General features: G+C 45.1%; 1 protein-coding gene across 1 annotated transcript; it reads left to right on the forward strand.

The window, feature by feature from the left end:
* Positions 1–12,692: 12,692 nt before the first annotated feature.
* Positions 12,693–15,812, forward strand: LOC308253797 (phosphofurin acidic cluster sorting protein 2-like; the record flags this gene model as incomplete). The annotated part of the gene is made up of 2 exons (XM_080679548.1): positions 12,693–13,745; positions 14,337–15,812. Exons 1-2 carry the CDS (start codon positions 12,705–12,707, stop codon positions 15,810–15,812), a joined length of 2,517 nt encoding a protein of 838 aa, XP_080535674.1. The 5' UTR covers positions 12,693–12,704.
* Positions 15,813–16,066: the final 254 nt, after the last annotated feature.

The raw sequence follows: 16,066 nt of genomic DNA on the forward strand, positions 1-16,066 counted from the left end.
GGCTGTCACTGCTTTTCCTCCGCAGTGGCAGTCTGAACGGATCACACTGTGTGTGTCTGGAGTGGAGGGTCACAGGGGTCACAGAACCAGCAAAACAGGGCTCTGAGGCTTTCCCCTGGTGACTGGGAACTGTCTTTACAGAGCTCCACACAGGAGAACAGAGAGGAGCCAACAGATGGGGTCCTCAACTCCATGCCCCTGCAGGAGGCACAGGTGCCCCATCCATCCTCCAGTGTGCAGCACGGCTGCGGGGTGAGTGCAGGTGCTGAGGTGACCCAGACTCCAGGATCCCATGTAGTTGAAAAGAGCCCTGGGTTCCAGAAGCTGCTCTGCTAGGCCCCTAGGTCCCTCCTAGAGTCCAATTTCAGCAGGCAAGATGAGCATTTGGCCAGTATTTGTCTGAAGCGGAGCCCAAAGTTGGAACTGCATACATGCACCTCTGTCCTATACCCACCCAGGGTGGAGGGAGCTGGGCCCCTTTGTTCTGAGCTCAGGCTTATGCAGTTCTGAACCCAACCCTCAATGGAAAATTGGGAAACTGGTGTCCACAGAGTGGCAGATATTACCTAATGTTCATGACATTCAGAGTCCAGAGTTCAGGAATGTTCAGACCTTCCAGGCCAAGGCTCCCACCTTTCCGACAGAGTTGGTCTGGACATTAGAAATCCTGACATACTGGACAGCTCCTGCCTGTTCCTCTGTTTCTAGGGGTCAGGGGACACTTTTTTTTTTTTAACTAAGAGGAATTTTTGTATTATTTTATTATGGTTTAAAGCATAACATATGTTTCATTTTCCCCCCATGAGTCCCTCCCCAGCCACTTCCACCCCCCAGCAAATGCCCCCACCACCTCAGTGTCCCTGTCCATTGGTTCTGCTTATATGCATTCATACAAGTCCTTTGGTTGATCTCTTACTCTACCCCTGACTCTCCCCTGCCTTCCCACTGAGGTTTGAGGGTCTGTTTGATGCTTCTCTGTCTCTGAATCTATTTTTGTTCATCAGTTTATGTTGTTCATTATATTCGAAAAGTGAGTGTGATCATGTGATATTTATCTTTCTCCAACTGGCTTATTTCACTTAGCATAATGCTCTCCATGTCTTCCAAGCTGTTGTGAATGGTAGGAGTTCTTTCTTTTTTACAGCAGCATAGTATTCCATTGTGTAGATGTACCACAGTTCTTTCTACTCATCTGCTGATGATCACTTAGGCTGATGGGCATTTAGGCTGTTTCCAAATCTTAGCTATTGTGCTGGTATGAACATAGGGTTGCATATATCCTTTCTGATTGGTGTTTCTGATTTCTTGGGATATATTCCTAGAAGTGGAATTACTGGGTAAAATGGGAGTTTCATTTTTAATATTTTAAAGAAACTCCATACTGTTTTCCACAGTGGCTGCACCAATCTGCATTCCCACCAGCAGTGCACGAGGGTTCCTTTATCTCCACATCCTCACCAGCATTTGTCCTTTCTTGATTTGTTGGTGATAGCCATTCTGACAGATGTGAGATGGTATCTCATTGTGTTTTTAAAAAAATATATTTTTATTGATTTCAGAGAGAGATAGAAACATCAATGATGAAAGAATCATTGATTGGTTGCCTCCTGCATGACCCCTAATGGGGATCGATCCCCAAACCTGGGCATGTGCCCTTGACCAGAATTGAACCTGGGACCTTTCAATCCATAGGCCAACACTCTATCCACTGAGCCAAACCGGCTAGGGCAGTGGTCGGCAAACTCATTAGTCAACAGAGGCATGCATATGGGCATGACCGGTGGGTACAGACAGCAGGGGGTTGGGGGCATGTGTGGGGAGGGGGGGTGAGGACAAATATGTGATATCTTAATCAATAAAGAAATTAAAAATAAAATAAAATAAAATAAAAATGCAACACCCCCCCCCCAAAAAAAAGAAACAGAGCCAAATATCAACAGTACAACGATTGAAATTTCTTTTGAGAGCCAAATTTTTTAAACTTAAACTTCTTCTAATGCCACTTCTTCAAAATAGACTAACCCAGGCCGTGGTATTTTGTTGAAGAGCCCCACTCAAGGGGCCAAAGAGCCGCATGTGGCTTGCAAGCCGCAGTTTGCCGAACATGGGGCTAGGGCCCTCATTGTTTTGATTTGCATCTCTCAGGTGATCAATGACTTTGAGCATGTTTTCATAAGGCCATGAGACATATGAAAACAGATTTTTTTTTGTGACTAACAAAAAGAATTTTATTAAACTCACTGAAGTCACATGTCCACATATAGCCATCCTCACTGTGGCCAGGTCAGTTCGATGTGCAGATACCTCCACTCTGGGGCCCTGAGACACACTCCCCAGAACCACCTGGATGTGGGAATTGGCAGCTGTTAGAAAGAAGGAAATGGAAGTCATGTCCACCACAGGCCATTGTCAAATAAAACATTGATTTCTGGTTTCCACTCCGACATATAAGAGCTTGGAAGTCCTTACTCTCATCCTTACAAGAAGAAAAAAGATGAACAATCCAAAACAACAGGAACTCTTTTTAGATCCATCAGATCATTGAAATCACATGGCTGGAAATTAACCTTTGCTGCTGCAAACCACTGAGATTCAGGCCTCCTTTAACACAATACAACCTAGCACTAGCACTTGTGTGTGTGTGTGTGTGTGTGTGTGTGTGTGTGTGTGTGCGCGCGCGCGCGCAAATGATTTTGGGTGAAATTAGAAGAAAAGCAGACACCGAGGAGGTGTCAATAGGAAGAAAAAGGAGGTTGGAGGCACTTCTGCCTTGTGACAGTCCTCCTCCTACTTGATAGCTACTCCCCCTCATGAGCCTGAACATCGCTAAGAAGCACATGCTGCAATAACCCATTGGGCAGGCAGGGGAGAGACAGGCTCTGACAGGTACAATGACTTATCCAGGATCAAGAAGAGGTAAGAATGAGGGGTTGAGTCTGAGCCCAGGTCTGTCTCCTCAAATCTGGGACCCTGGCTGCAGCCAGACCTTAATGGCTATGGAGAGGGGTGTGTTGGTGTCACTGTGTACACTGTTGGTATTCCATGGAGAAGGTGAGTGAGCAGTCAGCAGCCCACAGGACTATCTATAGTTGTTATTAGGTGATGGGTGTCGGGGGGGTGGCAATCCCAGGAAATGAGGTCACTTCCTAATAGAACTTGGAACCCCCGTAACCAGGCATCCACTTTCTAGCAACTGCCCAACCGCCACTCACTTGGCAAGAGCCAGTTGACAGTTCAAGATGTTCTCTTGTTGTGTTTCCAGTTATCAGGGCTCTGGTTCCCGGAGACCCTGCAGTGAGAGTTGTTCCAGACTCTGTAGACGGTTCCACACTCGTGCCCGACATCTCTGGCCGTTTTCAAGAAGATCCCGTCAGGTAAGAGAAGGTGGCCTGGGTCAGACCCATTCACGCCAGACCAGCCTCCTTTGTGCTCCATCCCTGAGTAGCCCGCATGCCCCTCCCCTTCATGTGGTGGGAAGAGGGACCTGAAGGGAGAACCCTGGGGCAGGAACATTTTTTAGGGCGGCTGATCACCTAGAGGTCCTGCTGTGATCACACCCCAGGGCAGGGCAGGGCAGGCAGTTGGAATGTGGTTCCAGAGGGGTCCCTTATCTGTGCCAATGGAAGTCCTAGCCCTCGAGCTGTCACGCCTTTTCCTCGCCAGTGGAGGTCTCAGCAGATCACACTGTGTGTGTGTCTGGAGTGGAGGGTCACAGAACCAGCAAAACAGGGCTCTGAGGCTTTCCCCCTGGTGACTGGGAACTGTCTTTACAGAGCTCCACACAGGAGAACAGAGAGGAGCTGACAGATGGGGTCCTCAACTCCATGCCCCTGCAGGAGGCACAGGTGCCCCATCCTTCTTCCAGCGTGCAGACCGGCAACAGGGTGAGTGTAGGTGCCCAGTTGACCCAAACGCCAGAACCCCAGGGAGTCAACGGGACTTGGATTCCAGAAGGTTCCCTGCTACTCCCCTGAGATCCCTCCTAGCATCCAGTTTCCAAAGGAATCTGGGTCCCCATCTCCTCCAGTCAGGAGCTGGGGCCTCCCTGGGCTGCACATAGTACCAGGACGGGGACTGCTTATCACGGCGATCCATGTCTTCATTGCTATGGGACCTGGACCTTATCCCCTTCTGTTGCCATGACAACGGTGCGACCCTGAACACACTACACGTCCTAATATCCAGACCCTCCAGCCCAGGAAAAGCCTCTGTGTCTCATCTTACATTGGGATGTTTTGTCAGAAATCACATGGGTGACACTGTTAATACAGCATGTGCTGTCTGTCCTATGCTAGGAAAATGACCTAAGATACTAATGTGTTTCATATTCCTCACCTCTAATTCTATTTTCCTGCCAAGAACCTTTTCTCTTATCAATGTGAAAGACATTCAAAGCTGTGAAAAAGTTTTGTGTGTTTATTTGAACCAAAGTGTCGACAATTGCCAGGGAGCAAAATCTCAATGGGTTGAGAGAATGCTCCAGAGAATGGCAATTTTGCACCTTATTTTATAAGTTACAAGCAAAGTGCAGACTTATGTGGGTTACATGAAATCCATGGGTGATAGATTAGGCAGAGAGGAGAGTGCAAGGTGTGGAAACTTCTGTGATTGGATCAACGGTAAAATGATAGGCACATACTTCCATAGGTGGATGTAGGATAGTTTCAAGTCAACAATGAACTGAATAACAACGAAGGGATCCGTGATCTCCGCAGAGCACAGAGTGGTGCCTGTGCTTGAGTTGTCCAAAATAAGGAAGATTCCTTTGATAATCCAAAGATATGTTATCATAGATGTAAAAAGGCAGTACACAGGCTCAGTTAAGGTAAAGATTGACCTTTGTCAGGGAAGATGCCAGACTAGGACATGACTGCCCACCATGAGCTCCTTTTAGTTAGTATTTTAATTTCAGACCATCCTTTGTAGTTACTTAAGGTCTCTGAGTTTGCAGGACCTCCACGCAGGACTTTTCTGATCTAGTCAGGTTAGCATGTGGCCCCTTTTTTCGTCCATACATCCTCCTTTTGTTCAAAATCAATTCAAATTATGCATTGATGATCAGTGTTAGTGTTTTGTCTTGCTGAACAATGGACCATTGGGGATGAGGCAAGACTATAACCTTAAATGGTATTCAAGGTGCAATTATTATTCAAAATAAAAAGGCAGGTGAATGGGAGGCCATGAGATCCTATATGCCTTTGTTAAAAAATATTCTGTATCGCCGAAACCGGTTTGGCTCAGTGGATAGAGCATTGGCCTGAGGACTGTAAGGGTCCCAGGTTCGATTCCAGACAAGGGCATGTACCTTGGTTGCGGGCACATCCCCAGTGGGAGGTGTGCAGGAGGCAGCTGATCAATGTTTCTCTCTCATCGATGTTTCTAGCTCTCTATCCCTCTCCCTTCCTCTCTGTAAAATATCAATAAAATATTTAAAAGAAATATTCTGTATCAATTTTAAATTTTGAGCTACCATGGGCACAGTCCTTTTGCTGCTTATCTTAAGTTTTGGTGTTTTGCATCTAGTATAACATTTACATACCAGGAACAAAAACAACAGCAATAAAGCAGTAATACCATTTAGGAATAGAAAATGTCTAGTGCTAGACTGAGGGGAATAAGCATCTCAGCCAACCAAAAAACCCTTTGCATGCATTATCATAATTGTTTATTAAGCTAATGGTATGTTTTCCTCCTCCATCCACTGTCCCTTGTACTTATGATATGTTTGGCCAGATGAATTAAGACTCTCTACTTTTTCATTATCATAACTGATCATCAGAATGTCATTGTCTAGTAGGTGGGAAAAATTTGCAGGTATCCAAATTCAACTTTTCATATGTAATAAGGGAGAGGCCTGGGGAGATAGATATTGTTTCCTTTAGGAAACCATGAAGAGGGTAATAACAATATAAAATCATTTGATGTATATTTAATCAATAACAATGAAGTGATAAAAGAACAAGGTTTGAGCAGCAGTAATTTGTGAGCATCCAGGCCTTGGCGACTTCTTGGGATAGCTTTCAGCCCCCATGGCCAGTGGTTTCTCATCCTTGAAAAGTCTTCAATCTCCATGGTGGATGGAGGCCAGTGTCAGAGATAGATGTCCATTTGTGGTAGGGCATCTGATAAGGTCACATCCTTTTTAACACGTTGGAGAGAGTCTTTAATTAATGTGTTTCAATAAACAAAAATCTCCTGGTTGTAAGTTTTGGTGTTTGAAGTCTTTGTCTCTTGGGAGTACTGTGAAATGAATGTCACAAATTTATCAGTCCCTATAACCTTCTCAATGAGTCATTGATAGTAATGTAGAATGTCTGCTTTTAGTTTTTCTTATATTTGGAAAACAAAAAGATTTAAAAATAAGCAGTATTTTAAACAGAGTCATATAAACAATAATTATATTCACTTCATTTAGTCCAATACCCATTTTTTTTGTTTATCCTGATTATTTGCCAGTATTTTTATGAATTCAGCTATTCCTTAGAGTTCTATACATTTTCATTCAGTTCAAAGATATGACCTGCTTAGAAACCTGTAATTTTGAGTAAATCAGAATCCTTTTCATGGATTTTTCTAAAGATGTAACATATTTGAAAATGCATTAGAGTAAAACAATAACTATCTATGAATGACAAAACAAAGTGGCATGGTTATAGATTTGATTATAATGCAATTGATAAAAAAAACTCTGCTAGTTTAGTAAGCTATATCATTTTAAGACAATGATTTTTTGAAAATAATAATTACTGTAAAGTGAGAGAGAATAATGTAATATATATATATATATATATATATATATGTACGTATATTTAGATTCAACACATAATTTCAATATAGAAAGAAAAAATAATATGTAAGATTTTAAAACATTGTCCATGGCTTCTTGTATTGAGCATTGGGTATAATTCATAAACTTCCAATGTTTGCGCCACAAATATTTGGAGTCTCACTGCCAGACACCCTCACAGGCAACCATCCCTCTTGGCTGGACTGGTGTCACTGACAGTCAACTGTTTACACCTGAGAGTATCCCATTTGAACTTTTCTTTGAATCTTGGTAGATCCCTCAGAGTGCAGGTTGAAATCTTTAGAACATCCATTTTAATAAAAGCATATGTACACAAATAGCACATTTTTATTTTTTAATTTAGCAAAGCTTCCCATGTAATTTCAAGTATATAAAATAGGCCTAATTTAGTTTAAAAACATTGCTTTAATAAGGATAGAGAATAAATCCTTGAGGTATTCCAGGGCCCGTTGGAATTAACTCAAAGTCATTCTTTTGTTTAAAAAGTCTCTTAAAATGGAAACTCTGGGAAGGTTGCAAATATACATATACAAAAGCTTATAGCCTGGACTTTTTGTAACTCGAAGTAAAGCAAACACAGACTTACGGTAATAACTCTAAAAGACTTTAATCACACTAAAAACAGTTTTAATATTAAATATTTTGTCCAGACTACAGAATTCACCTTAATTTACATAAGTATTTAATCTTTTTAGGCCAATAAAAGATTATATGCTAGTAATGCCATCTGGAGGCTGAAAATTCACCACACATATCACATAGATGAACACATATCACATAAAGACCATACACATAATTTGAATTACTAATTTTTACAGAGAGAATGCAAGAATTTTCTTATAAAGTTAAACTTTCACAAAATTTTATAGCCTGTACTGTACCCCTTTTACAAACCTTTCGTCAACTTTCACAAACCTTACCCATTCAGAAATAACTATCCTTATAGAAACTTACATTTGTCCTTTTCCTTCAAATATGACTCCCTATACCTCAAGCCTTCTATTATCATAACTATATAATTTCTTCCAACTTAACTCAAACTTTTAACTCTTAGGAGTCTTAATTTGCAATGATAAGCACAAAAGTGGACAACCAGCATTCCTTAGATTGACATTGATGAACATATTTTAATCACACTCTCATGTTCAAGAAACACACCTTCAACAAAGCACAAAACATTACATCAACAGCTCCAAATGCATTTTACAGACCTTCTGTAATGAAAAACCCAAAAGCAGGTGAACTTAAGATTTGCCTAGCAACCAATGTTTCAGTATTTCATGTTATTTCAATCTATCTAGATATTCCATAACTTTCATTAAAACTAAGTTAGAAAGAAATAGTTGAAATAAGCTAAAGTGATTTGTGTAGGTGGGTAAGGTAGTTTTTTCTATTGGGATAAGACATATCTTCCAGAGATTTGTATTTTTAAAAATGGCCTAGACAAGAGGTCTTGGTGAACTCAGGTATTTCAATTTCAAATGTTCTGGGACTTTGGTTGCATAAAGCCAATTTTCTACAAGCCTCTGAAATGAATAGGGGAGGTTTGGCAAGGTCAAAGGACATGGTGGGCTTTGAATTGTTTCTGGAACCAAACCTCTGGCCCCATGAAGACTTCATTTGTAAAACTAGGATAGTCATTTTCAATACTCAGGGTCTGGGTTGCCACCCAAATGTTGGCAAGGGACTGACAAATTCATGCACCCAATTTATATTGCGACCAGGTAGTGTAACAAAAGAAGACTGGACTTCTCTTGAGGGGTCAGGATTAAGTTTCTCCCGTTTGGTAAATATGTACCCAAAAGAGGTACATAGTTTGTACCTCAAGTCATTGTGGGCTGGTTCCCCATCTACAGAAAGACATATGAGCAAGCCAAGTGTTAGAGGCATCTCTGCACATTTCTGGGCTGTTTGGGGCCATTCTGAGTAGGGTGAGTACCCTGTTAAGCCATCTCTCAGGCTCTCGTGGAAGTTAATAATGAAAAAAAGGTGATTATCAAATATTTGGTCAGTCTCAAGATCAGTTTCCTCTTGGGAGGTTCCTTTAAAATCATTATTTTCCCTTTTGGTTCAGTATCTGCTTCATTTATTCTAAATATGTATAACTATTCTGGAAAAAGCATATGTGGGATCACTCATTTCATAAAAAAAAGAAAAAGAAAAAGAAACCTCAGGTATTAAGTGAATTGGGGCAGATTTGATTAGCAAACCATATATATATATATTTCCGTGACATTTCCTAGTCGGAAGGAAACAGGTTTTGATTAAAAAGCAGACATTTGTACAGGAGGTTTAGTCTGATGGAGAAAGTAATTAGTTGGGTGCGGTTAAGAATAAGTAAAGGAGCCCTAGTATCTACAGGGGCCTTAGTGGCTTCCCTTTTTATGATAATTTCAAATTCTCCCAAAATATCAGTGAGAAGGGGAAACACTCTTGGAGCAACCCTATGCTTGTTTTTGTTTATTTACTTTTTCTTAATCCTATTTCATTTTCCTATCATCCTTAAAGTGGGCAGACTTCTCTACAGGAGTTTCCTTACAACCTCATTAAGTAATTCTGTTGCTGTGTTGCATTGTACCCCGAATCTCACAAAGACGCCTCAAAAAGTCAACTTATGGAGTCATTTATTAAAGGCCGGCGGCATACGAGGGGCAAAAGCTCCAGATCTCGCAGCCCTGAAAAGCTTGCCACATCTGGCTTATATTGGCAAATATATCACAAAGGTGTCGATTACATCTTTGGGTTTGCAATGAGGAACCTGGTTTGCACAAAGCAGTTACAGAAGCGAAATTGAGTAAGTTAGTTATCTATAGTTTTGGGTCTAAGGATCACCGAATCAACAGAAACACATTATCTGGGGCCACTGAGGCAATTTAGAATAATTGTGCTGTCCACATTCCGGGACCACTGAGTCAACCAGAATGCATTATTTGTAGCTACTGAGACAATTTAGGGTAATTGAGCTGTCCTGGTCCCCAGAAGAATGTGCTTTAATAACCAGTGAGATCACAATCAATGGGATATACAAACCACCATCAATGGAGTATTAAATCGATTGGGATAGCATACATAAGTTCAGAAAATCAAAATAACTTTTCTATTGTTTTAGCAAGCAAATAAGTACAGAAGCCAAACAGCAGGGTTAAAATATTAAACAGCATTTTTTACCCAAGCATGGTTGCTACCATGCTTTAGTTGGGCTCCCAGAAACCAGGAGTATATTAATTGGAATAGGTTAGAATAGCCAAGATTGCATTTTCTATCAGTGAAATTTCTTTGTGAATCAGTCAGGGCCATAGAGAAAATTGAGAATGATTCCTGGTTCCTCTCTGGCTGAGAGCAGCTTTTCTCCAAAGGGAACTGGTTGAATTCCTATTCTCATTTTCCCTTAAGTCAGTAGGGAGGGGTAGTGGAGGGGACAGAAGGGGAAGGAAGAAGGGAGGGGAAGAACACTTCTGGACAAGGAAGCTCAGAGAGCAAAAGATGTAGTGGACGTGCTAAAGAAGGGGAGAATGGGGTGATAGCATTTATTAGCTTCAGGAGAGTTAAGAGATAGTCTCTACAATTTCTCATTAATTTATTTTTTAAAAGATTTTCTGTGTTTCTCTTTAGAAGCTTTGAATTTCCAAATTAGGATATGCTTCCTGTTCATTCAATCAGTTTCATTTTAGGGCTGACATTTTTCTAGTGTTTTTTTTTTTGTTTTTTTTTTCTGCAAAAAATTAATTTAGGCACCCAAAGACAACTGCATCTTGGCCATTTTTCAGTTGATACTTTCTTTTAAGTCTTCCATTTCTGTAAAGCACTTGAAAGTCAAGGCTTCCTATCAGGGGTTAATGAGGGCTGGAGTCTGGGAGTTTCCTGCCTTGGAGGCACAACTTCCCATGTTAATTACAGGTGTGTTTGTTTTCATTGTTTTTGTTGTTATTTTATATCTGCAGAATCTGAGCAAATTTTCTAAGGATGTTATGTAGTGGGTCGAAGCATGCTGCTTATTGCTCCATGATGCTCACACCCCTCAAGTCTCATTCAACCCCCTTATGTGCCTCAGCTTCTCTCCCAGCTATCAAAGCTACCAGAAGGCCTCTAGCCACTTTGGCTCAGTGGGTAGAATGCAGGCCCTTAGAGGTCCTGGGTTTGATTGCAGGTCAAAGGCATGTACCTTGGTTGCAGCTTGATCCCTCACCCTTGTTGGGGTGTGTGTGGGAGGCAACCAATCTATATGTCTCTCTCATTTTCTCTCTCTGTATCTCCCCCTCCCAGTCCAGTCTCTCTAAAAACCAATGGCAAAAATATACTAGAATGAGGGCAAATAAATAAATTAAAAAAAAATAAAACAACAGGAAGGGCTAGGAATGCTGATGGACCAAACCCTATGGGCTCTCCCCCAGAAGAGCCAGTCAGTTGAATTACAGTTGAGTTGGAATTTCCCTATGGGGCTCCTGCTTGGCATGAGGAATGACCTCTGACACCTTGCAAAGATTCTTTTTATTTTTTATTTTTATTGTCTAAAGTTTTACATATGGCTCCTCCCCCAACCTCCATTGACCACCTCCTCCCCTCCCTCCCCAAGCCATTCCCACCCTGGAAAAGCCCCCACCGCCCCAGCATCTGTGTCCATTGGTTATGCTAATATGCATGCATACACGTCCTTAATTGCTTAAGAACAACTGAGATTCGGGTCAGAAGGAGGATGTGTCCTGTTATCTTTGAAGCTGAGCAAATTCAACTGTCACTTATACAGTGAAGGTTTTCTGCTCAGATTCTCAGAAAGCAATTCCAAATGAAAATCCATAATTAAAAATCAGCTACCCATGTTTCCTCTTGTCTCTCCTTAGACTGGGTTCTGTCAACCCTTAACCTTAATTCCACCTTGAGGATTTAAAAATACAGCTCAAATAAAGTCAGACCCTCTACCACAAGCAAAAGATCTTGGATATAATAGACAACTTAGCCAAATTCACCTGACAGGCAGGGAACCGGTGGGCACAATGGGCCCTTTGTTAGGTCCGAGCACCGGGTCTGGGTCTGCAGGGCGGTCCTGTGTCAGCTTCTTTGGAATCCTGCCACAGGAAGCAAGTAAATATCAATGTAAGCCGCATTCAACCCTGTGCAGAGTTTCTCTGAGTTTATTGGAGCCCAACTGTCAAGAATGGCCAGAAAACAAAATCTCACTATTTTGAGGTAGTGCTCCAGAGAATGGCAGTATTGCACCTGCTTTTACACATTACAATCAAAAGTGGAGATGTATGTGGGTTACATGGAATCCATTGCTTAGAGAGGCAGGAGAAAACAAAGCAGGGAAATCTCTGGGATTAGATAAAAACTAAAACGATAGACACATGCCTCTCTTATACAGGTGCCTAGAGGCTAGTTAGCAGTCAGCAATGAACTCAATAGCAATGAGCAGATTTGTGGTGTCTGCAGAGCACAGAGAAGTGCCTGTGCTTGGAGGTGTCCAGAAAAAGGGAAATTCCTTTGACATTCCAAAGGTGTGTTATCCTGGATGCCAAAAGACAATAGACAGGCTCAGTTAAGGTAAAGATTGACCTTTGTCAGGGAAGACGCTGGCCTCGCACATGACCACACACCATAAACTGCTTTTAGATAACAAGTACTGATTTTAGGCCAACTTTGTGGTTAATTTAGGTCTCTGAGTTTGAAAGGCCACCATGCAGGCCTTACCTGTGCTAGTCACAGGCGAGCGTGTGACCATTTTTCATGCACTCTCTCCTTCGATCACTTGTGTCCCATCTCTTGCCACCAATCATGTCCCTCCTTTGTCCCACCACAGGGGGAGAAACCATTAAGTACCTGTATGCTGCAAGCAGCTGCAGCTTCCTCATCACCTGCAGGCCTGGCCCGCTCGCCCACTGTGCTCAACAGCCCAGTGCCCATGAACCTCTTCTCTACCTGGGAGGTGGACTGCTCCAGCCCCAGCTGCGTGCCCAGGTTGTGCAGCCTGACTTTAAAGAAGCTGGTGGTCTTGAAGGAGCTGGAGAAGGAGCTCATCTCCATGGTGATAGCAGTGCAGATGCAGGGCTCCAAGGGCATCTTGAGATCCCACGAGATTGTGCTGCCTACTAGTGGACCAGTAGAGACTGACCTGGTGCTGACCTTCACCCTGCAGTACCCCCACTTCCTCAAGAGAGAAGGCAACAAGCTACAGATCATGCTGCAGCAGAGGAAGTGCCATAACAACCAGATCATCCTGGGCTACAAGACTTTGGCCACAGGTGCCATCCACATGGCCGAAGTGATGCAGCGACCCCCCGAGGGTGGCCAGGTGCTGAGCCTCAGCAGCTGCATCCAGGAGTCCTCCATCAAGGTGGCTGAGATCTGGATCTCCTCCCTGTCCAGTCAGCCCGTTTATTACGAGGCTGGCACCATGCAGGCCAGGCCCAAGGACAAGTCCACAGATAGCTACACCGAGGGGAAATCTGAGAGCTTCTCTGAGCCGGAGGACAGCTACAAGGCGCCACACAGGCAGGACCTGGAAGAAGATGACTTCGACCTGGGGCAGTCCAAGAAGCAGCAGCAATGCATGCAAGGAAACTTGCAGCAGAAAGTCCTGGCTCTGCTTCCCGGGTCCAACATGTCGGAAGAGGTCCTAGACTCAGATCAGGACCCTACAGAGCATGTCCCCGAGGTGCAGGAGGACCTGGACCTCCTGTTTGACAACCTTGAGAATCCCAGTGACAGTGACCCAGACATAGAGGACGATGGTAGCATCCTCAGCAACACCAAGACCAAGACCAGACAATACTTTGAAGGCCTGGCACACTCCAGCTGGCAGACCGAGATGAGGAGCATACACGGTGCCCAGAGGCAGAAGGAGCCTCCTCGCCTGGCCGACATGCCTGAGAAGGCCCAGGGCCCGGGTAGCAAGCTATTCAGTGGCAGTGTCTCTGACTTGATGGCCTACAGCACCCCCACCACCATGGTGGACAAGACCCGGATCTTCTCCCTATCGAGCCACCCCGTCAACCACCTGGACAGTGCCATGCCAGCTAGCAACAAGGCGGAGTCCACAGATAACTTCTCCGAGGGAGACTCTGAGATCGTCTTCTCTGAGCTGGAGGTCAGCTACAATGCCGCCCACAGGCATGACCTGGACAAGGATGACTTGGGCCTGGAGAAGCCGATAGGAAGAAGGAGGTCCATGACCAGGCAACAGAACTACCAGCAGAAAGTCACAGAGTGGCTGTGCAGGTTTCAAATGACGGAGGAGGTCCTGGACTCAGAGCAGGACCCTGAGGAGCAAGTCCCCGATGTGGACAAGGACCTGGCTCGTCTGTTTTACAGGCTGGTGAACCCCAGCGACAGTAGCTCAGACATGGAGGATGATGACCGTCTCCTAACCCCTCCCATGCCTGAGCTCATGACATACTCTGATAGCCTGTCAAGCGGCCCAGATATGGAGGAGGATGACAGAGTCCAAGGCACCCCAAAGCCCAAGCCCAGGTCATCCTTTGAAAGCCTGTCAAGCGACAGTGGCTCCGAATGGGTGGCCCACAGCATGCCCAACCCTGGGGAGCAGTCGGCACAGCCTGAGGACAGCCCGGAGGCAGAGACCTCTGCCCAGGACATGCTCCCTAAGAAGCTGCCACCCAGCAGGCGCACCACCAAGACCGAGTCTCTGGTCATCCCCTCCAGCAGCTCCAAGGGGAAGCAGCCTGCCTGCCGGGGCTGGAGCAGGTCCCTGAATGAGTCGTCCAACAGCCTGATCAAGGAGCGCTGCCCAGTCCCACAGAGCCAATTGCAGGTCCCCAGGAAGACTGTGTACGATCAACTGAACCATATCCTCATCTCCAATGACTGTCTGCCCAAGAATATCATCCTCATCAGCACCTCTGACAGGCAGGGGCAGTTCCTGTCGGACGTCCTACAGCAGCACACGCTACCCGTAGTGTGCACCTGCTCCATGGTGGATGTCCAGGAGGCCTTCAGTTCCATCATCTCCTGGATACAAAGATACCGCAACTGCCATACTGAGGCCCCGATGCCAGTGAAGATCGCGGTGGCGGGGGCTCAGCACTACTTCAGCACAGTGCTGCGGGTCTTTGTGGAGCATCTGTCCCACCAGAGCCCTGACTGGCTGGGCTACCTGCACTTCCTGATCATCCTGCTGGGTTCCCACCCTGTGGCCAGCTACCTGAGCTCCGTGGATTACCGCTACAACAGCCTCTTCCAGGACCTGGCCTGGCTGGACATGTTCAACAACCTGGAGGCCCAGAGTGCTGTGCAGAACATAGTGTCAAGAATCACAGAGTACATCACAGGGGCCAACTGTGTCCATCAGCTGCCCATCGCAGAGGCCATGCTCATCTCTAAGCCGAAGAGCCCAGGCAAGTTGTCCTCACAGAAGTTCATTCCCTTTGTGGGGGCAGTGAAAGTTGGAAGAGTGCAACCAATTTCAGCCACGTCAGGAGACACAGATGATGCGGTCCCCTCATGCTCCAACGTGCTTTTGTCCACCGCCAGGGAGGCCTCACACAACCCAACCTCCTCCTCATCGGTGAGTGGAGGCCTATCTTCCCCCAGCCAGGGTGTCAGTGCTGAGCTGATGGAGCTGCAGGTGGATTACTGGATGGCAGCCCAGCCCACAAACAGGAAGAGAAACAGGGAGAAGGAAGACCTTCCTACCACCAAAAACACACTCCAGTGCACCTTCCGGTCTCTCCAGGTCAGCAGGCTGCCCAGCAGTGGCGAGGATGCAGGCACGCCCACAATGTCCATGACTGTGGTCACCAAGGAGAAGAAAAAGAAGGTGTTGTTTTTGCCCAAGAAAGACAAAGGCAAGGACTTGGGGTCCAAAAGCCAGTGCATCCAGGGCATCGGCCGCTTGGTCTGCTCAGCCAAGAACCAGGAGAACAGGCAGCGGGTCCTCATTGATGGCGTGGAGTGGAACGACGTGACGTTCTTCCAGCTGGCAGCCCAGTGGCCTTCCCACGTCAAGCACTTCCCCATCTGCATTTTCGGACACTCCAATTCCACCTTCTAGCCCTGCCCCTCCCCCTGCCCTTCACCCTGCCTGGGCCAAGCCCAGAAGGGCCCAGCTGCCTTTCTGTTAACAGTTCAGTTTACTACAGACACAGACTCTGGAAACACAGAGAAACTGTTTTAAGTTAGAATGTGCTCACAGCCTGGAACCTAAGGGGGTTGTCCCCACTGGGACCCCCAAATTCTCTGTTTAATAACCAGAACATTTCGGCAGCTGGGAGGTCAGGTGGGCACCGTTGAGCTGGAGTATCATGG

The sequence above is a fragment of the Plecotus auritus genome, assembly GCF_963455305.1.
Source record: "Plecotus auritus genome assembly, chromosome: 7".
Taxonomy (NCBI): domain Eukaryota; kingdom Metazoa; phylum Chordata; class Mammalia; order Chiroptera; family Vespertilionidae; genus Plecotus; species Plecotus auritus.